General features: G+C 44.6%; 1 protein-coding gene across 1 annotated transcript in view; it reads right to left on the reverse strand.

Annotated features, from left to right (window-relative positions):
- DNER (delta/notch like EGF repeat containing) overlaps window positions 1-22,306 on the reverse strand; it is a 316,552-nt gene that overhangs the window by 46,724 nt on the left and 247,522 nt on the right. The window contains exon 8 of the mRNA XM_042950397.1: window positions 20,593-20,817. Within this exon, the coding sequence (XP_042806331.1) occupies window positions 20,593-20,817 (225 nt within the window). The remainder of the gene's footprint in view (window positions 1-20,592; window positions 20,818-22,306) is intronic.

Below are 22,306 nucleotides of genomic sequence, written 5' to 3' on the forward strand. Positions count from 1 at the left end.
AGGGGCAGAGAGAGAGAGGGAGGGGCAGAGGATCCCAAGCAGGCTCCATACTGGAAGCAGAGAGCCGGATGTGGGGCCCCACGAACCATGAGATTGTGACCTGAGCCAAAGTCGGACGCTTAACCCACTGAGCCACCAAGGTGCCCCCCCACTGCCCGCATGTTCTGTTCTAAATACACCTGATGTTAGTATCTGTACAGACTTCCATGGAGCAATTACGTTCCACACACACACACACGCACGCAAGAAAAAGGAAAATTTCTGTAAACAGGAGGAACTTGTGTAAGGAGACAGAGCATAGCTGCCATGGGGAGCATGGGGGCTGCTGATACTGCCTCTTTCTTTATTCCCTCGTTTCTTATCTTTTTTGTTGATGGAGACACCTGAGCCAGGGAGAAAATACCCAAATCAATCAATGTTTCCATTGCTATCGTTCTTACAAACCTTATATTGAAAGGACTATACATCGAGGCTAAAGTTTTAGACTCTCAAGCCTCCCTGTTTTGTATGTGCGGCTGAGCCATCTACAAATCTTCACGTCCCTCCCTGGGTTTCCAAAAAGGCAGATAACGGAGAGCCAGCTATATGTCATATCCTAACAGATCACGCAGTGAGTCTGTCTTCCCTGTCCCTCTAGGCTGCTGCTGCCTTCCACCGTCATTGGGCGAAGGTTGGCCATGTTCTCGGTCTCCTGTTTGCCTCTGTTGTTGATTCATTCTTTAATGCAACATACAGTGATGATTAAATGCTTCCTGGGTGCCAGGCACGGTGTGAAAATAGACAATACTTCTACTAGGGGCATTTAAAGGAGACAGACACCAAGCAATGATCCGAGCAAATGTGAAACCGTAACTGGGTGAGTGTGAGCAAGGTGGGGTCTAGGGTGCCGGGGGAAGGAGAAGCAGGGGAGCTGGCCTTGACAGAGATCCAGAGAGGCTTCCCTGAGGAAGGACAGTGAGCTGAGAGGTGGGTTGTGCGCATGTATCAAAAAGGTGGGAGACGCACCCAGGGAAATTCAAGGCAGGACAGGCAGAGAGTGCAGAAGTCTCATGGTGAGGGGACCCAGCCTCTGGCCCATTCCAGAGATGGGCTGTGGTCTACTGAAGAGCAGAGGGCAGAGAAGAAACGAGAGACAGGCAGGCACCAGGTGGCACCTTCAGTGGAGTGGGAGCCAGGGGATATGACAAGTCAGATCTGCCTTTCAGAAAGATTACTCTTTCGGAGTATGGGGGGAAAGACCCACAAGAATGAACATGGAGAAATCAGTTAAGAGGTATGGCAATAGACCCAGGGAAAACATGGCCAGGAGGAGGGTGGTGGCAGGGCCAGCTGGAGAAGAAATGTCAAGAGCCATTTACAAAGTAAAACAGCAACGCTTGTAAGAAGTTGCATGTGGAGGGTGGCAAAGAGAATGAGGATGAAAGGGAGTCCCAGGGTCCTGCCCCGTCTTATTTAGAGACGCTGAGAGTCCTTCTGGAAGGAACGAGGGAACTGACATTTATTGAACCCCCTTTCAGGGGCCAGTTTCTGTTCGAGGCACTTTCCAATACAATAGAATCTCATTAATACAGTGGGGGTGGTATAGGGGATGGGGTGGAAAGGCGCAGAAAACCACTTTCTGCAAGTAGATCTTAACTGAACAGAAGGAATCAGCAGTTTCTCCCAAGGGAAACAGAAGCAATTCGGAGAAAGAACACTCATTTCAATGACAGTATGAAGTCTGACCACATTGACAAGGACTGAACTAGGTACTGAGGGGATCTATTATGTGATAGCTAAAAAAAGAAGGGTTTTGGGTCCAAAGACATTAAGTTGGGGGAGGGAGAAAGCAGAGAGAGAGGGAGAGCAGAACGAGAAGGAGGTGTGGGAGCAGAAGGGAGAGCCAAAGAGGAAGACAGGGATCCAGAATACCAAGGGGGAGATGGGGGGCGGGGGACTGGGGGAAAGGCCCAGAGAAAGAATACCTAAAAAGACAGAGAGAAAGAGAAACTGGTTGGAATTGCTACAGAAGTCATGGGTCCCCTGTGGAGCCACATCGCCACCTGGTGTAACCAACCGCCTGACCACGGGCAGGGCTCTTCAGGAGCCATCAAGACGGTGGAGCATCGGAGGCGGAAGTGATTTGAACATGTGAGTGAAGAGACTGTAGGATTTTCACCTCTCCAGTTATCTTTTATTCACATAAAGTGCATCTGACACCGTTCTCCTTCCACTAGCCTCTTCTTGCCACCCAGTGTTACGTGTTTACAGGTAGGGAGCTCTGGGCCATCCAGGTGTCACTGGCTCAATGCCAGCGTGTGACATCTTCCATCAAGGTAATTCATGGGCGCCTGTGGCAACCCAAGTCACTGAAGTCATTATAAAAGGAGGGCCCCTGCCCCATCTCCAGGAGGACATGCACTTGGCATTTCACGGGAGTGCCTGGTAACACGAGGAAAGCATCCAACACAGTGCCCGACATATAATACATACCCACTACGTAACCACTGTGGCATGTGTCCCTCTGGTCCGCGGAGCACGGCGCAAACCTGATTTTAAAAGACAACGAAGGTGCTATAATTCTGAAATAGGTGCCCACCTAGAATATGCCACAGAGGCACTAAGCATCATAACCCTGGAGGGTACCATTCTCCTGAATCGCCGCTTCCCATGGCAACAAAGCCCGCTTACTGGAAAAACACAAAAGAGTGCCAGCTCTGCCCTTGCACAGATGCCTGAGCCCAGGTTTCACCAGTCAGAAGCTCAAATACCTGGGCTTCTCTAATATGAAACAGAGTCTGATTACATTTGACTTTTTCAAAACCCACTCCTTTAAGCCTTTTCTCAGCCTTATCCCCTGACACTCTCTGTGCTGGATCCAGTTTCCCACTGGAGGGAAAACCTTGACTCACGGCTCAAACTTTGATCCCAAATTCTGTATTTTCTCTTTAACAACTGTCCGTTCTCTCTTTTCCTTAGCGCCCAGGTCGGTGAAATATAGAAGATGCTCAATCACACTGCGCGCATGGAATTTGCTAAGAAGACGGACTCACAGGGCAAACTCACCTTTGCATAAATAATTTACAACAAGAGTTCTTTCCTTGGCAAATGTCTGGTTTGGAATAATTAAAAAAAAAACGCCTGGGGAAATGCATCCTGAAATTGACAGTAGTTTTTGTCAGGCAGTGAATTTAAAGGATGCTTTTTATATTTTAAATGTGCATATTTCCACTCCTTAATTTTCTACACTGAAAATGTGTTACTTGTGTAACACAAGAAGAAAGTGTCAGAGATGCTTTTATAGGTATTTTATTTGTATTATCACAACTCGAAGTCATGTTGCTGATTCCCGAGGGAAACGATGCTCATGCTCTGTGTCTACAGTGATTTGGGCAGAAGATAACTGGTAACATTAAGAAAAGGCTGACCTCACTAAGGGTAGTTTTTAGGTGGAGGGGTGCATGAAGGGAAAAGATCTAGTCTTACTGGAAGAGAAGACATTTTAAGGCCATTTAACAACCATCACAATAAGGTGCACTGCTATTAAAAAAAAAAACAACTTAAAAAAATTTTTTTAATGTTTATTTATTTTTGAGGGGGGGGGGAGCAGGGGAGGGGTAGAAAGAGAGGGAGACACAGAATCCAAAGTAGGCTCCGGGCTCTGAGCTGTTAGCACAGAGCCCATTGCGGGACTTGAATAATGGACTGCGAGATCATGACCTGAGCCGAAGTCGGACACTTAACTGACTGAGCCACCCAGGCGCCCCCCAAAAAACCTTTTTTATAAGGAGAACTGCACCTTTTAACATGTAAAAAATAAAACCTTTGGAGATGTTAAAGATTCTGAAACATCTCTATATTTATTAATAGAGTGCAAATCATCAATTTACATTGGAAGGGAAAAAAATCTTACACATACGCTAGAAAAGCAAACCACCACTGTTCTGAGTTCCGTTCTTACAAATAGTTAGCATTCTCCTCCAAAAAACAAATCTAAGGACAAATGAAAGAATATGTTATAGATGATGAAGCTCAGGGTTCAAGAACTCCACAGACAGCCTGCTGAAACAGAAACACTTGCAAAACAAGGCTTAAACCTATCCATCATTTTGGGGATTTTTCTATGTTGTCTAAACATTTCTAGGAGCCTTCTCTTGGATTTGCCTTTGGAACTAGGTCACAGACTAGTCCCAAGAAAAAATCAATCTCTTTGTAATGGTTTGTCTTTATAAATGTCTTTTTTTCCCCATGATGTTTTTGACCACTAGAGGGTGGATTCTACCTATGCTCTATGCCAGCTGAAAGAAGAGAAACAAATTACTTGGGAGTTCAACAACGGAGGAGACATAAAAAAGTGTTTTACAAAAGGAAAACACACACACAAGGGGACGCAAATACATAAAGAAGAAATATCGTTTCCTTTAATAATAAAGCTTAACATTCATATATTTCTTTACAGCTTACAAACAAACTCACCGGTAGGTCCTCTAAACACGTGGTAGCTACAGTTAAAATGATTCATTCTAAAGGGGTCTGCTTTTCTCACTGACTCCCTAGAAAAAGTATTTTTTTAAATGCAAATTCTTAGAGGGGCGCCTGAGTGGCTCAGTTGGTTAAGCATCTGATTCTTGATTTTGGCCTGGGTCTTGATCTCACAGTTCATGAGCTCAAGCCCTATGTCAGTTTCTGAGCTGATAGTGCAGAGCCTGCTTGGGATTCTCTCTCTCTCTCTCTCTCTCTCTACCCCTCCTCTGCTCGCTCTCTTTCAAAATAAATAAATAAGAACTTAAAAAATTGTAATTAAAAATAAACGCAAATTCTTACCACACTATGATTAAAGCGCTGATTCAAGATTAAGTATAATGACAATATTTTATAACTTTGATTTTAAAGATTATTGTGGTATATGTTTCCTTAAAAACAACAAGTAAAATGTTTTATTTTATTTAACTAGTATATTTATAAATACATTTGGAAATGGTGTGGTTTACATTTGAGATGACGATAATGATGAAAAGATTTAGTAAAGCAAAGGTAGGTGGCGTCTAGGTGGCTCAATTGGTTAAGCTTCTGACCCTTGATTTCAGCTCAGGTCATGATTGCAAGGTCATGGAATTGAGACCCGCCATGGGCTCTACACTGACAACATAGAAGCTTCTTGGGCTTCTCTCTCTCTCTCTCTCTTTATCTCTCTCTTTCTCTCCCCTCTTTCTCTGCCCTTCCCCACTCACGTGTGCTCGCTCTCTCTCCTCTCTCTCTCAAAATAAATGAACATTTTTTAAAAAGAAAGGAAAAAAAGGTAGGTTCAAAAGCCTCACATTCTAGAGGTTGTTTGGTATGGAATGCATCCAGACTGACACAGGGCCCTGAACAGGCAAGAGGTTAAGTGTTAGGGTGCAGTCAAAGATTAAGGTTCTATTGCAGTACTTTGGAGAGAAAATAAATCTTAGATGATTATTTTCATGCAAGTATGTATATTAACAAAGAGGTTTTTTTTCACATTTATTTATTTTGAGACAGACAGGGAGTGCAAGTGGGGCAGGAGTAGAGAGAGAGGGAAACAGGATCCGAAGCGGGCTCTGCACTGACCGCAGAGAGCCTGATGTGGGGCTTGAACTCATAAACCCATGAACCGTGAGATCATGACCTGAGCTGAAGTCAGATGCTTCACAGACTGAGCCACTCAGGCATCCTTAAAAGAAGAATTTTTAAACGTTAAAGCACAGGAAAGTTTTCTGAATGTTTCATTCTATTTACATTTATTTCACAAACTATTGCTTAAATTTGATTTTAATTCACTTACTCAATTATCACTGAATATTCTTTGGAGGTATTCGCCCTCAAAGGGGCCTGTGTCTATTCATCACACTATACCAGTGATTCTTGTCATGTGGCTCCAAGACCAGCATCATCAGCATCCCTTAGAAACTCGTCGAAAATGCAAGTTCTCAGGCCCCAACCAAGACCTGCTGACTCAAACTCTGTGGGCGGAGCTCAGAACTCTGATTTAAGAAGCCCTCTTTTGATTCTAATGCACACTGAAGTCTGAGAGCCACTGAGCTATACAATAGCAAAGCGTACGTCTCCTACAATTTCTGATTCTCAAAAGGGCAGGGAAGTGGTAGGAGTTATCTATGGCAGGTGCTAGATACAGCACAGTAATATTTAATCTCTATGGCTTTCCCTCAGCATATCAAATACAACCACAAAACACACAGTCAGAACATGTACCAGTCATAGGCATATAAATAAACAATAGTGAAACGTGGTCGGATGACCTACCAACCACAGGTGCATAGACTAAATGGAAACTATACTCCTCTCCTATTTGCTTAAGGGAATAAAGCAATACAAAGGAATCCCAAGCTGACAGCAGGTGCCAAATTTGAAAAGAAAGGCCAGAATGAGAGAAGGTAACAAGGGTATAGAAGTGGCAAACATTTTTTTTCTCCTTGTAGGACTGGGAGTCATATACCCCCAATCAGAATGTGGAGAAGCAAGCCTAAATTCAGATTAGTGAGTGAAATTCTCCCCACACCTCTGATCCAGGTTCCTAAACCCATGGCAATATCATTTTAGCTAAGGGAATACCATCAGAAAATGGCAGACAGCACTTATAGAAACAGAGAATAGAAGGGTGGTTTCCTGGGGCTAAGGAGACATAGGCTAAAGGGTGCAAAGAGTTCTGAGGTCTAATGTACAGCAGGGTGATTATTTAATAATACTGTATTACATACTTGAAAGTTGCTAAGAAAGCAGGATCTTAAATGTTCTTGCCACAAATAACTAGTAAGTAGGTGATGTGATGCTGTTAACTTTGCTATGGTAGTAATCGTTTAGCAATATCATGTAAGCGTATCAAATAAACACACTATACATCCTCAATTTACACAATGTTATATGGCAGTCATATCCAAAAAAAATCTGGGGAAAATTTTTTTAATCAAAAAGAAGAATAAAAATGGCAGACAATCTACAATAATTTTTACAAACCAAAAATTGAGAAACATGATCTGACAAAGTTAGGTTGTTTCCAATGATAAGAGGGGGCCCCCTGGACACATAGCTTAGTACCAAAGGACTTGTGTGTTGGAAAACAAAACACTGTGATAAAGACTGTTCCAGAAAATTCTGGTGCATGGACTCCACAGTGCAAAGGTAGATTTTTTTTCCCTAGGTATATCTGCTTTCCTTCTCATGGAAGGCACAATGCAAAGCAATCCTCCAACCTCCTCCTTAGCCACTGTTATTCTAAAGTAAATACACTGTCATAATTGCTAAAATCAACAACTCAAGAAACAACAGGTGTTGGAGAAGACGTGGAGAAGGGGAACCCTCGTGCACTGTTGACGGGAACGTAAACTGGTGCAGCCACTCTGGAAAACCGTATGGAGGTTCCTCAAAAAGTTAAAAATAGAACTACCCTATGACCCAGCAATTGCACTACCAGATATTTATCCAAAGAATGCAAAATTACTAACTCAAAGGGATATATGCACCCCTACATTTGTAGCAGCATTATCTATGACAGCCAATTTCTGTACGGAAACAGCCCAAGTATCCACCGACTGATGAATGGATAAAGAAGCTGTGATATATACAACGAAATATTATTCAGCCATAAAAAAGAAGGAAATCCTGCCATGTGTAACAATGTGGATGGAACTACATAGGATAAGGCTAAGTGAAGTAAGTCGGTCAGAGAAAGACAAATACCGAATGATTTCACTCATATGTGGAATTTAAGAAACAAAACAAATAAGCAAAGGGGCAAAAAAGAGAGAAAGAGGCAAAGAAAGAACAGATTCTTAACTCTACAGAACGGATAGTTACCAGAAGGTGGTCAGTGGGGGATGGGGGAAATAGGTGATGGGGATTAAGGAGTGCGCTTGCCATGATGAACACCGGCTATTGTATGGAAGTGATGAATCACTATACGGTACACCTGAAACTAATATTACACTGTAGGTTCACTAACTAGAAGTTAAATAAAAACTTAAAAAAGTGTGTTAATGGCTACACAGTTTTGTATATTATCCCTTGTACTTTCTTCACATTAGAAATTCAAAACAAGAGGGGTGCCTGGGTGGCTCAGTTAAGTGTCCAACTCTTGATTTCGGCTCAGATCATGATCTCATGGTTTCTGGGCTCAGGCACCACATGGGGCTCTGTGCTGACGGTGCGGAGCCTGCTTGGGATTCTCTGTCTCCCTCTCTCTCTGCCCTTCCCCTGCTCTCTTGCTCTCTCGCTCTCTCTCTCTGTCTCTCTCTCTTAAAATAAATAATAAAAACAAAAATAAAAATAAATTCAAAATAAGAAACAGAAACACATAAAACAAAGTTATTAATTAAGGGGGAAGAAAAAGAACTTCATGGAGGAAATTAACCACCAGAACTACTGTACCTTGAAGCAATTGGATTGCAAAGACAATTTATAAATTCAAATGAACTGGAGTGGGAACTGGATTATTTGAGTAAATCTTGAGTTCTGTTCCTGTTGCCTCTACTAAGTGATCACTAAGGATGCCTAAAAATAGGGAATTTATTCAATAAAGAAGTTATAAAGCAGTGAAAAATCAAAAGTGTAGATCCTAGTTCAGTATGTGTATGAATAATGTACGTAGAACACGAGACTTCCTTGAAATAAAGGAGAGATGAGGCTCAATCCACACAGAACTATGAAGAAACTATGATATAGGGAAAGCAGTTGTCTCCAAGATATTCCTTATTCCTGGGGCAGACAAGTTCAGTGGGACCTCATCTCGTTCACTCAATCATAACTACACACTTTTTTTTGTCTTTCAACTATCTTTCTCCTCAAATCTGTTCTTATATATTAAACTCATGCACATTCCTCACATATTTAGGTTTAAGATTATGGTAGATTACAAAAAGAAAAAAAAATGGTGGCCACAAATTCTCTGTAGCTACAGACCTGGCTCTATGACATACTCCACCAGTGAGATGTTAGCAAACATAACAGAAGAAGAAACTTCTGAAAATGTGCATTGAAAATGTGCCTGTCCTCCCTTGCTGCTTTTGGAACCCTGCTGCCACGTGAAGAAGCCTAGACTGGTCTGCTGGATGATGGGCAACATTTAGCCCAGATGCTCCCCATCATTCCAGCCAAGTACCAGACATGTGCATGAGGTCGTCCAGGACTGGCCAGTCTCTGGCTAACTTGCTGGACAACCACAAAAGCATGAGTGAGCACACCTAACACAACGTGGAGCAGAGAAGAGACTTCCCAGCTAAGCCCTGCCCAAATTATCAACCACAGAATCACAGGCAATAAAAGATTGTATTAAGTTACCAGATTTTGGAATGTTTTGTTATGCAGCAGTAACTAACTAATACAGAGGTTTAATTAGCAGAGACATTGCCTAACTTAAAGGAATAAAACCACACACATAAAATTTTAGGCATCAGGGAACTATTAGAAAAGGCATTTTGGGGAGGTAATGGATGAAGGAAAACTGTCCCAAAATCAAACCACGAGGCTGTCCATATTCCTTAGGCCACACTTGTTTTCAGTTGGGCTTATCCAATCTAAAAGGTATACTTTTACTAATGAATTAAACCCCGGACATTCACTCTGATCTAGATCATAAAAACCATCAGGTATTGAAAAAAAATGAAACATGATCCTGATAATCATCATGAACATTTCATTAAGATTTCAGTCCAAACAGCTAATGATCTCTGTAGGCAACTCCTATAAAGCCAATGGGAGCACTGTGACACCACGTAAGGAAGCCCCCGGTGACCCGGGACAGGACACACCGCTCTGCAAAATCAGCAAGTGCTCTGAGTTGACAATGTGCTGGACTGAAAAAAACAGATTATGTATCACTCTGCTGCAGGCAAACCTAAGGGCTCTGAATCTTCATTAGAACTGAAGCAATTCTGTAAAAGCACCCGGCATATGCAGCAACTTTCATCGTGTGCCCTTACGTTGAAAATTAATGACTGTGATAGAAAACTAATGGAAGAAATGCAGTGCATTGTCCGCAGCTTTGTGTACAAATTCAAATCAATAAAGAATTTAAAAGCACAGTGAAGACTGAAAGACCAGAAGAAAGCGTCGGTTTTCGGTCTCCTTTCGGGTTGTGTATCTGGGACTCAGGACGCGGGCTGCCATCAGTCTCCGTACATCTCCGACATCACCTACAACAGCACGTTGTCACAGGGTCACCAGCCCTGAGGATCTGAAGCCTAGCTGATCCTCCACTACTGAGAGGGACAACAGGCCAATGCCACCGAACCACTCCCGTGGGAAGGAGTGACACTGGAAGGTAGAACATCCGAGCTCTCTCGAGGCAAACAACTAAAAACCAAAGCCAAATATGAAGAGGAAAGAACATTCCAGGGACATTACCAGAGCCGGGTGAAAAGAAACAGCATCCAAGGCCTCCGTGGCCTACAACAATCAATGCAAGAGACTTTCAGATTCTGGTGGGAAGAAAAAAGGTGAAATTGCTCCTAGGAGCTGGAGAGTCCGGGAGTGAGAAGCACCAATCAAGAGAGGTCCCCTATGCTGAAGGGGGACACATTTGTCACATGGCATGTCTGCATTTCTCATCTGAGTCACAAGAGAGCAGTTTCTTTAAATAAGTGCAGCCAGCAGACATCAGGTGAGATGCAGTCACAAGTTTCCGTCCCAAGGAGCCCTTGGCATTGTTTTCAAAACAGCTGAGCCTTCAGGGTATCAAAAGCGGAAGGGGCCCAACTATCCACAAGCGGGTCACTTTTCTGAAAGGCAGAACTGTGCTTCTCTGTGCTAGAAAGTAAGGGACTAGTGGTCAAGAGCCACTCACTAGACCACAGCCAAAGATGCTTTTCAGGCCTTATCTCAGGAGCTGTCCTGGGACGAGCGGGGTCTGGAAACTTCTTGTGACTGGCACAGATGTCGGTGAGTGCCCAGCTTCACACACAACTTGGGGGACCACAAGGAGGCCCCTGCTGAGAGTCTACCTATCAGTCAAGAGCTTCAGTGCTTAGGTAAACCCAGTTAAATCTGTGGCTCTGTGACCCCTCCCACCTGTTGTTTACTCTCCCTGCCTCGATTTCCTCATCCTTGAATAAAAAAATAGGCATGCTATGACCTGGGGTTAAGTAAGAGAGAATATTTGTCAAGTGACGGGCGCAGAGTCTGGATGTAGGCGATTCTCACAGATGGGAGCTACTTAGGCAAAGCCGCCTGGATAAAGGGCGTTGCCTGGATCAGTATAGCTGAATCAACGCCCTGATGAATCCCAACTTTATGTGTTCTTTTGAGGCAGCTATTAAGACAACTACCGCTTAGAAAATCTGGTTAAAATATTTCACTGTTCAGTCCTTAGGTACCACTGGTGAGTCAAAGCCACAGACTTTGACCCCATTTCCTGGGGTCTGGATCCCACTTGCCCAGATTCAACCCCAGCTTCATCCTTAACTAGCTCTGTCATCTCGGGCCCAGAAATGACAACCACCATGGTCCCACTACTTAAGGACTATGGGATCCAAGTGACCATTCCACTTAAAGAGCTCCGCCCAGCACCGGACACTTAAATGTTTATCACCGCAGCCACCGAGAGCCAAGGCCGCAAGCAATCACTGAATCCTGTAAGTGGACCTGTATCCACTATGGCCATGAAGACGGATCCCACGTCTACTCCAACTCTAGCCTTGAACTTCATATGAAAAGAATCCCAGCACAGATTTAATAATTCCTCACCAATCTTCCCCAGAAAAAGGCATAGCTGACATTTTCATGGCTGCTTCATTGTTTTATAGATTTCAAAGTGCACGATCATATGCATCACCTCATTTGAGCTTTGTGGTTTATCCCCATTTTGTCGAAGAGGAAACTAAGGCCAACAGAGACCGACTGCACAACTGTTCAGTGACAAAGCTGGGGCTTGAATTCGGCTCTGCTCAACTCTTAGCCAGGCCCCTTCCCATCACAGCTGGTAAGAGAGGCAAGGATGCCGACTTTCAATTCTACCTTCCAGATGCCCAGACTCTCAGCAGGCCCCAAAATACTAGCAATGGGATCAGAGTAACTCCCAACCACAAAATAAAATAAGAGTCAGTGGCTCAGTTACGGAATAGTTTCAAGTACATCCCCATGTGACCCCGATGGCCATGAACTTTATGAGAAGTTCCTGCAATTACATGCTGGCACTGCTTCAAATAGAGCCATCCTCGGAAAGGCACTGCTTGGTGACCGAGCTGTTACCAGCTGCCATTTCTAACCTGCGTTCCAGGTCAGATGATGTAAAACACTGTCTGCTGTCCTCCCAGACTATTCTAAAACCCACTGCCAGTAGGTAAATCTCATTCTTTTTCGACAACAGTTCAGCCACAAATGAGCTCTCAGCTATTTGAATTTTAAGCGGAGCAGTGGGAGCAAAAGGAACAGAAATCCACCATAATTAAAGGCCAGCTCATCAACGCTTTCCTACATATGGATTAGCCACGTAAAGCGAGGTTAAAAAGCAGCCTTGTGAATAGATTTTTAACGTCAAAAATCTCATAAAAATTCCATATGCTCCACCAGTGAAGTGCTCTTTACTCGTTACTAGTGTCCTTTTCTCTCCTTCTATTGATCCCTCAGGGCACTGGCCTAAAGAAGGCAAATAGCACTAATTCTCCCTGAATGCCCCCCAAATTAAAATCAAAACAAAATGGAGACGAAGAATGGCCGTGGCCACAGCTGTGGATGCCACTGGGGCAGGCTCCGCAGCCTCCTGTGGTGTGGGCAAGTCTGACTCAGTTTCACCCTGGGCCCACGGTGGCCTCACACCCTGGGCAGTGCCCTCTCCTCCCACCGCCACTAATGTTCCCAGGTGAGCTGCTCACCCGGTGTCCCTCCCAGCTCAGTGATGCCTCCGGCAGCCTCTGCTGCCGATGCCTCAGCCCCCTCCCTGCAAATTCTCCCACAACCCCCCCAACTGCCCCCTTCCCCCACCCCCAACAGTTTCAGTAGTTGTCTTGACTTTCTCTAGCACCGATACCCCCGGAGCCCATCCTCGTTCCTCTCGTTTCAGTCTCTTCACCCAGTCCCAGGCTTAGGTAACAACTCCCTAATAGCACATCCACCTTTGTTGGCCTGTGTACCAAAACAGGCTCCTTCTGCACATCTCCCTATTACTCTGAGTTTCCCAAGTTAAAGCCGGAGAGGTACCTTCGACTCCATTCAGAACATTGTTCCCTGCATTCGGCGGATATCCAAACTCTGATGAGTCAACCTGTCGACTAGATTTTAGGTCCAATCTTTCCTTCCCACAGCCACAAGTTTAAGTCCTCATTTCCACCTGCCTAAGCTTCCTGACTCACCTGCTGTCTTACCAGCCCTTCTGGATTGTAATTCTATCTGTAATATCGAATTCTATCAGAATAGTCTTTCTTCCCCATTCTTCCTAGAACTACCCATCCTTCCCAGAGATCTCCCTATTCTATCAGAATAATCTTTCTAAAACGCAGGTCAGTTCGCATACAATGCAAAATGTCTGCAAGTCTTCACGTTCCAAAGTCAGCGTCTAGATTCTCCGTGTGCCCCAGTGAGCACTTCAGCCTCACCACTCATTACTGTACCTTGTGCATCTTATTCTGCAGCCAAGTGCATCTAACTGTTCTCTGAACTTCCCCTCTCCTCCCCGTCCCACACCCGCCCCCCAGGACCTGTGTTCCATAGTGTCCTTCCCCCGATATATAAATCCCCAATATCTCTCTGTCCAGGAAGTTCTGACTGAGCTGTTGTTAATACAAAACTTTAATCGACTGAACCTTTGAAATTTTGAACATTTCAGTCAATTAAGCACTGTCAGTGCTCTTCAACTAAAGGCTACCAAAGATACACCTGTAGCTGAACAAGCTGGGTCTATTACTCATTGCGGCAAGGTAGAACACACATCAGGGGAACCATGAGGTGTCTCAATAAAAGGGGGTTAGATGCTACTTACAGGATCTGAACTCTAGTTGGACAATTTGGGCAGGATTCACTCTAGAGTGGGTGCTGTCACAAAGCGGGAGCAGTTCTATGTTTGAGTATCTCAATGAATCTTATCTATGTCAAGGGCAAGCTAGGTCAAGGCTAAAGCTGTAATTAATAAAGAAATGGCTGGCCTCAATTTATCTGTGAAAGAAGAGGAGTTGTGGTATTTTGTGGATTGCATGGTGACTTTGGTTTTGTCTGTACTTAGAATTATGAAATGGTCTGGTCTGTCTCACTTTATCATGGCCTGTTAGTGACCATGTCTGACGTCAGTTTCCACGGGACCATTTATGTGCCTGTGTCCAACAGGAGACACAATGGCCCAGCTGTGAGCACAGCACTCAGCCAGCTCCTAACACCTCGAAGGCCTACCTGTAATTGCCCGACAAGCTCCCAGATGTCAGTGGGACATCTTCTCTTCTTACTGCCACCACGATGTCAATGTAGAGAATTAAATTTTTTTCTTAGGAAGAGTACAGATTATGCAGCGTTACCACAGCTCTTAGCTAGGTAGACACGATCCTAGTTGGTATGCCAGTGTTGAGGGCAGATATCACATTTTGAGATATAACAAAGGAAGGGCACGGTACTGGCCCACTGGGTTGGGATGTGGGGAAAGGAGATACCTTAAGGTATACAGTCAATAATTCTCAGGAATCTGTGATGTGTAGATCAGGAATCCCCTGGAGCTTCTTAAACACAAGAATTGTCTTCATCTTAGTGAACCTAATAAATAAAGCTTCCTGGTTCATAAAAGATGAAAGTTGTCCACTGCACTTATCCAAGAATCTAAATGCAATTACACATTCATTAGCGAGCTAAATGTCTTCATATCTTGCAGGTGTGCTTCTTTTTTTCTTTATTGCTATTGAGTTGCTATTAAAATCCTAGGCGGTAAATCTTATCTTAGACTGTGTTTCCGGAAGACACCATCAGAGTGCTGATACTGACAAGTGTGACTTTAGAGGGAGCAGCACCAGCTGTCTTTCGGGCCACAGAGACCAGAGATGCAGCCCACACGTGAGGCATCTGTAGAAAGTAGGAAAAGCAGCACCTGAAATTCCTACGATTTCCTTCAAAATTTTTTTATTAGGAAAAAAGTCTAAACGTTCTTTCTTTTACAGTCTGGATGATCTAAATGAGTTACCCACCCTCTGGTAGAGAAAAATCAGCAGAGATACATGATTGGCAAGTTGTCCCCGGTCTCATCTGTGACAGGCAATTAGCATCCGAGATAAAAACTGATACTTGAGGGGCGCCTGGGTGGCTCAGCCGATTAAGCGTCCAACTTTGGCTCAGGTCATGATCTCACGGCTTGTGGGTTCGAGCCCCACATCGGGCTCTGTGCTGACAGCTCACAGCCTGGGGCCTGCTTTGGATCCTGTGTCTCCCTCTCTCTTTGCCCCTCCCCAGCTCGTGCTCTGTGTCTCTCTCTTAAAAATAAATAAACGTTAAAATGTTTTTTTTTTAAAAACTGTTTTTTTCCATGTAAAAATCCTCTGATGCCTTATATTTTAAATTCTTTAAATAGTAACTTAAGGCACACTCTGTAATGGCACGGTTAATTCAGTTCAACTAACAAGGTCAGAGTAATAACAATTTCATGAGACAGGGGCCAAGACTGATGAATTCAGGCAAACCGTCTCCAACCAGGGATTCCTTCCAGTGTTGGTCATCATCCAAATGGCATCTCCAGATGCCACCATCGCACTGAGAACACATGAGACCCCACGGCTCCCACCTGCAAGGACAACAGCACGGCCTCCGACAAGCTCCTTCCACCGTGGCACCTGCTACAGTGTTTGCAGGGCTCCACGCTCTCACCTTCTCCGGTCTTCGGGAGATTTCAATTTGCAATTTTTTTAGAGCACGTGTGGCCTATCACTTAACATTGTCACCGCAAGATAATATTTCAGTGATTACTCAGCGCTGACATTTTATTATTTAATATTAAAATCCCATCAGAAATCCCTAGCCTGATAAGCTAAAAATGAGGTTTGAAAATAAAGCACCTGGCAAGTCTGATTTGCAGTCACCCAAAAGGCATTTTGTCAGATGGGAACTAATTATCAACCTGACATGATTTCAATCTGCTGTCATTTTATGAAATGGGATCGGTTTGCTCTCTATAAAGATGATCAGGATTGCCGCTTTTCAGCTAGACACCCAATTTCACCTATTCTCACGAGATTCTTCTATTATGCAAACTAGTGGTAAAGCAATTACATGCTCCAAAAGATTAAGACTAAAAATTTCACATTCAGAGAATTGTCATTTTCACCTCTTAAAATGTAAATTCTTGCCAGATGTTAAGATGCCTTTTTTATTTCACACAATGTCACCTAATGATCTGAGGAAGCAAACCCTCTGAAAGCAGTTTTATCTCCCAAGTCCGATGAGAGAACACTCTGACAGAACTCCAAGGCTCTACCCCGGGGACACCGCCTAATAACTGAAGGAACCATGGAAGGCGATACATGCTTCTTCATTCAGTGGCTAGACGTCCACTATTACCAAGCTAAATGCTCCAGCTGGCCATGAAGGAAGTGTGAGTAGAAAGCAGGAGGAGAAAGTGGTATTTTTAAACAGGAGACACTTTACCCTTCCGCGGCTTAAGAGGAAATGCTGGAATGTCCATGGATGGAAAGAAAGGGGAAGAGCTCTTAGCTACTCCATGCCAGGAAATGTGCCGCATGCCTCTCATTTAATGCCCTCACACACACAGCAGACCACAGTCAGCGACTTGTCCCCACCTAGGCTGTGACAACAAGTGCAGTTGAGATGACGAGCATCTAAGATGTTATTCATAAAAACAAAAACTGTGGCCCAGAGATGTCCTGTCAGTTTCTTGTGGTGAGAGTCAATGGGAGGGGGTCTCACAGACAGGTTCTCACTTCCCAGTGTGGAAAGAGAAAAGACCAGGAAATCTATTTTCTATTTAGGACCCATGTGAGCCCCCCTCTTACATGCTGATAAACTCTACCCCATAGTATTAAACAACATTTTAATACTATCAAGCCACACAAAGTAGCATATATCATTAAATAACTACATTCCATTTAAAGTGTGACAAATAAGCCAACTAGGAGAGCCTGGGTGGCTCAGTAGATTGAGCATCCAACTCTTGATTTTTGGCTCAGGTCATGATCCCAGGGTCATGGGATCAAGCCCTGTGTCAGGCTCCATGCTGAGCATGGAAACTGCTTAAGATTCTCTCTCTCTCTCTCTCTCTCTCTCTCTCTCTCTCTCATTTTCTCTCTTTCTCATTCTCTCTCTCTCTGTCTCCTTCTGTCCCTCTACCCTGCACTCTCTCTCTCTCTCTAACAATAAACAAATGAATAAATAAATAAACAAACATAAAAGTAAGCCAACTAAGTAGAAAATTTTAATATGATTAAGAAAGGAAGTCTGAGGAGAAGAGGAGGGGGAAACAAGGCTGGTTTCTGGGTTGGTAATGTTTGATTTTTCCTTCCCTGCAGGAAGCAGAATGCTCGGGAGACTGGGAATGAACTACTGAGGAAGATCCTGACGGAGAGATCCTGCTCCCGCTGGCTGGCGAGGGGAATCGCAGACTGTGTTCTGACCTGCTCAGGGCTGGGAGCAGCACACCCGTGAGTCACGGCATGAGTGAGACCGTTCTTCCCGGCACAACACGTGCTTGCTCTGTTTGCAAGCCCAGCGGTCTCGGAGCTCTGTACTCCCAGCAGGCAAGGGCACCACGGGGCTTCCTCCTCGGCACGGCCCATTCCACGGCACACACACACTGCCACGCACGTGGAAGAAAACTGGCCCTCCACTGGGAAAGCCATTCCCATTTCCACCAGGGCTCTGACAGGACAGCACGGGTGTAAGCACAGAAAAGGCATCTCATGGCATCCGCAGAAGCGGAGAACCTTCTTCACCTCAACGTTTAATGGGAAACCCAAAAATGTTACTGTGATAGTTAATTTCCCGTGTTAACTTGGCTAAGCCACAGCACCCAAATATTTTGTCAAACACAAAGTCGCTGTGAAGGTACTTTTTGGATGAGATTAGTATTTAAAAAAGCAGCAGACTTTGAGCCAAGTGATTACCCTCCAAGATGCCGGAGGGTCTCATCCAGTCGATGAGAATTGGATCATCGGATCATCAGAGTTGGATCGACAGATCCAGTTGAAGGCCTAAATGCAAAGACTGATGTTTCTTGAGAAGGCTGTAACATAGACACCCTGCCTGAGTTTCCAGCCTGACAGCCTGCACTAAAGATTTAGAACCTGCCAGTTCTCACAATTACATGAGCCGATTTAAAATCAGTCACTATCTCTCAATATTTCTCTCTTTTGCTCTCTCCAAATATGTACTGTTTTTCTCTCCGTTACCTATTTACATCATCATATATATATAGTGTCATCACATAAAATGTCAATCCCATGATTTCTTAGAAAACCAGAGAACTAGGGCAGCCTGTGTGGCTCAGTCGGTTAAGAGTCCGACTTGGGCTCAGGTCATGATGTTTGAGTCTTGCATGGCTCATGGCTCATGAGTTTGAGTCTTGCATCGGGTTCTGTGTTGACAGCTCAGAGCCTGGGCCTGCTTCATATTCTGTGTTTCCCTCTCTCTCTCTTTGCCCCTCCCCTGCTCACACTGGCACTCTCTCTCTCTCGTTCTCTCTCTCAAATATAAGTAAACATTAAAAAAATGTTTTAAAAGAAAACCAGAGGACTAGAAGTTTACATGAGAAAGGTTTTTCAACCCCCCTCCATGCTTAGTTGCAATTCCTACTAATTCCTTGCATTGATTCATGAGTATGAGATGTGCCCCTAGCATGTTCTGGGCATGGAGCCACGGCCCCTGGGTTGGAATCTGCATTCAGTCCCCTTCTGGGTATGTGGCCACCGGGATATGACTGAAGCAAACAGGAGGCATTTAATAGATGTGGCTTGACGCCATCTACCTTGCAGGGAGGGCACTGAAAGGACCAGACATGTGAAACACCCAAAACCTAGGAAGATTCGTGCTCACTGCATGGCGGTTTGGGGCTGCTACAAGGTTACTGATAAAATAACTTCCTCCTACCCCCAGTGGGGAGAGAGACACATGCAAAGACAATTAATATGTTTTAAAGACCAGACAAGTGATATTGAAGGTGACTGTTGAACTTCATAATTTTTTTAAATGTTTATTGTTGAGACAGAGAGACAGAGACAGAATATGAGCCAGGGAGGGGCAGAGAGAGAGGGAGACACAGAATCCGAAGCGGGCTCCAGGCTCTGAGCTGTCAGCACAGAGCCCGATGGGAGGGGGCTCGAACTCACAGACTGAGAGATCATGACCTGAGCTGAAGTTGGGTGCTTAACCGACTGAGCCACCCAGGTCCCCGACTGTTGGGACTTCAGGGGGCGGAAAGCTGATTCAGCCTAGGAGAAGATGACAGGTGAAACGGGGTGACAGGGAGCAGGCATCTGGGTGGAAGGCACGAGCAGAACCAGGACTCAAGCAAAACCGGGGAAGTGGCCTCCACACCGACGGGCCAGGCGCCTGTGAGAGGAATCACGCTTCAAAGCCTTCTGTAGGGCTAGCTCATGCACGTGTGGAGACACAGGCAGGAGAGAAGGGACACAGAAGAGCTGCCCACGTGTGTTCTTTCCCGACCACACAGGTAGGTTGTGCAGATACACATTTTGACTGGTGACCCACTCTGACTTCGGAGTAGCAAAACGTACAATAATAAAAAATCAGTCAAATGCAGAGGATCTTTGGAAAATAAATGATGGGATTTTCGCACATTTGCACAGGGCGTCACAGGTCCTATGACACATACTGTGCACAGAGTAAGAATTTAAATAGATGAGAAAATTCTAAATGGATTGCGTCCTGTTTTTTATGCCTATTAGGGTGGAAAAACACTCTCCATTAACCTAAGAACACAGTATTAAACGACACCGAAGCCAGTAAAAGCTCTGGAGTGACCTGTAGTAAATCGTTAAAAAATAATTAAGCTGTTACGAGATTAAGCCTGTTTTTAATTTTCCTCATTTTGCTTACTTGGATTTTCTTATTTTTCCGCAATGACTGTGCACTGCTCACGAAGAGGGAGAGGGTGTTTTCTGGAGGGCACTGGTTGGGATGAGCACTGGGTGCTGTATCGAAGCCAGGGTGACGATAAATTATATTTAAAAAATGAAAAACATAAATAAAAACAATTAACTGAAAAAAAAAAACACACAAAAAACAAAGAAAAAAAACACAAGCCCTGCCACCCATAAGCCTAAAGAGAAAGTGTGTCATAAACGAGCGGCACGGGGCACCTGGGTGGCTCAGTCGGTTAAGCCTCCGACTTCGGCTCAGGTCATGATCTCACGGTCCGTGAGTTCGAGCCCCGCGTTGGGCTCTGTGCTGACAGCTCAGAGCCTGGAGCCTGCTTTGGATTCTGTGTCTCCCTCTCTCTCTGCCCCTCTCCTGCTCATGCTCTGTCTCTCTCTGTCTCAAAAATAAATAAACGTTAAAAAAAAATTAAAAAAAAAAATAAACGAGCGGCGTTCAGTTACACGTACAAGCGAATGCATTCGACGAGCCAACGTCTGCTCGGATGCGAACGACGAGTTACAAGTCTGAGGCTGGAGACAGAAAAGACCTGCGGTGCACGAGGGAACCCACCTGGGTCACAGAGGCATTTGTAGCTGGTGCCCACGCTGCGGCAGGTGCCGTGCGCGCAGGGGCTGAGAGCACAGAAGTCCACCAGCTGGGCGCACGTGGGCCCCGTGAAGCCCGCGCTGCAACTGCAGGTGAAGCGCACGCCGTCCGCGTGGCAGGTGCCGTTGTTCTGACACGGTGACGAGGCGCACGGGTCCACCTTTTCTTCGCAGGCCGATCCGAAGTACCCTGCCGGAAAACACAGACCCCGGGAAGGATTAAAACAATAAAAATTAAACTGTGTTCACACAGAATAGCTAGGAGACCGGGTCCATACTTCTTCACTTTTCCCCCACGGTGAACCGATCAGTGCATTTAACGGCTTCCGCGTTCGGATAACCCAACGACCCGGGCAAGGCAGGTTTTCTTAGCTTTGCGGACCGTGGGTTAAAATATTAAGCTCGTGTTTCCAGCTTGTTGAAATGTAAGACACAGGACTACTTAGATGTACAGACATACAGGGACATGCAAGTATTTACAAGTATACAGGTGTATATGTATGTGTGTCTAGAAAGTGTGTCTAGAGTCTAGAAAGATGCCAAACATAAATTAATGATGATTACCTCCAGGAAAGTGGGATTGGGGTAAGTGGACGGCTTTCTCTTATTTCATACACATTGCTGGGGGAAAGACGTCCCTTGCTTTGCTTCAAAAAAGATAGAATTCTGAATTTAAAAAGTTAAACCCATATAAAAGAGTAAACAATGAAAAAAATCTCCCACCAATATCCCCTACACCCCGTTCTTTTCTCTAGAAGCAGCCACGGTTAGCGGTTTCTTGAACATACACCTTTTTTCAAGCTGGTTACCATAATGGATAAGCTGTGTTGTATCCACAGAATGGGATATTACTCAGCAGTAAAAGGGAGCTAAGCTTCTACTCTTGCTACAGTGTGGCTGCACCTCAAAAAATGACACCAGCTAAGAGAAAGCAGTTAAAAAAACAACACACAGGGGCAAGGGGCACCTGGGCAGCTCAGTCAGTTGAGCTTCCGACTCTTGATTCCGGCTCAGATCATGATCTCACAGTTTGTGGGGTTGAGCCCTGGCTTGGGCTTTGCATTGGCAGTGTGGAGCCTGCTTGGGATTCTGTCTCTCTGTCCCCACCCCAGGCTTGCTCACACGCTCTCTCTCTCTCAAAAATAAATAAATAAACATTAAAAAAAAAACCCAACACATATTGTGTGACTCCACTTATAAGAAATGTCCAGAAAAAACAAATCTAGACAGAAAACAGATCGGTGCTTGCCTGGGGCTGGGTGGGAAGAGGGACTGACTTTGGCCATGAGCAGTCTTTGGGGTTGATGTAAATGTTCCAATATCGCATTGCGGTGACACATTTACTAAAATGCATCGAGTTGTATACTTAAGATGAATGAAATTCATGATATCTAAATTGTACCTTAATAAAGCATTAAAATTTTTAAAAATATTAAACGTGCTAATTGTGGGGGCACCTGGGTGCTTTAGTCATTGAGCGTCCAACTCTTGATTTCCACTTAGGTCATGATCTCACGGTTCATGAGTTCAAACCGAGTCATGCTCTGTGCTGACAGTGCGGAGCCAGCCTGGGATTCTCTCTCCCTCTCCCTTTGCTCCTTCCCCGCATACACTCATGCCCTCCTTCTAAAATAAATAAACTTTTTTTTTTTTGACGTTTATTTTTTTTTGAGAGACAG

The sequence above is a fragment of the Panthera leo genome, chromosome C1, assembly GCF_018350215.1.
Source record: "Panthera leo isolate Ple1 chromosome C1, P.leo_Ple1_pat1.1, whole genome shotgun sequence".
In the NCBI taxonomy this organism is placed as follows: domain Eukaryota; kingdom Metazoa; phylum Chordata; class Mammalia; order Carnivora; family Felidae; genus Panthera; species Panthera leo.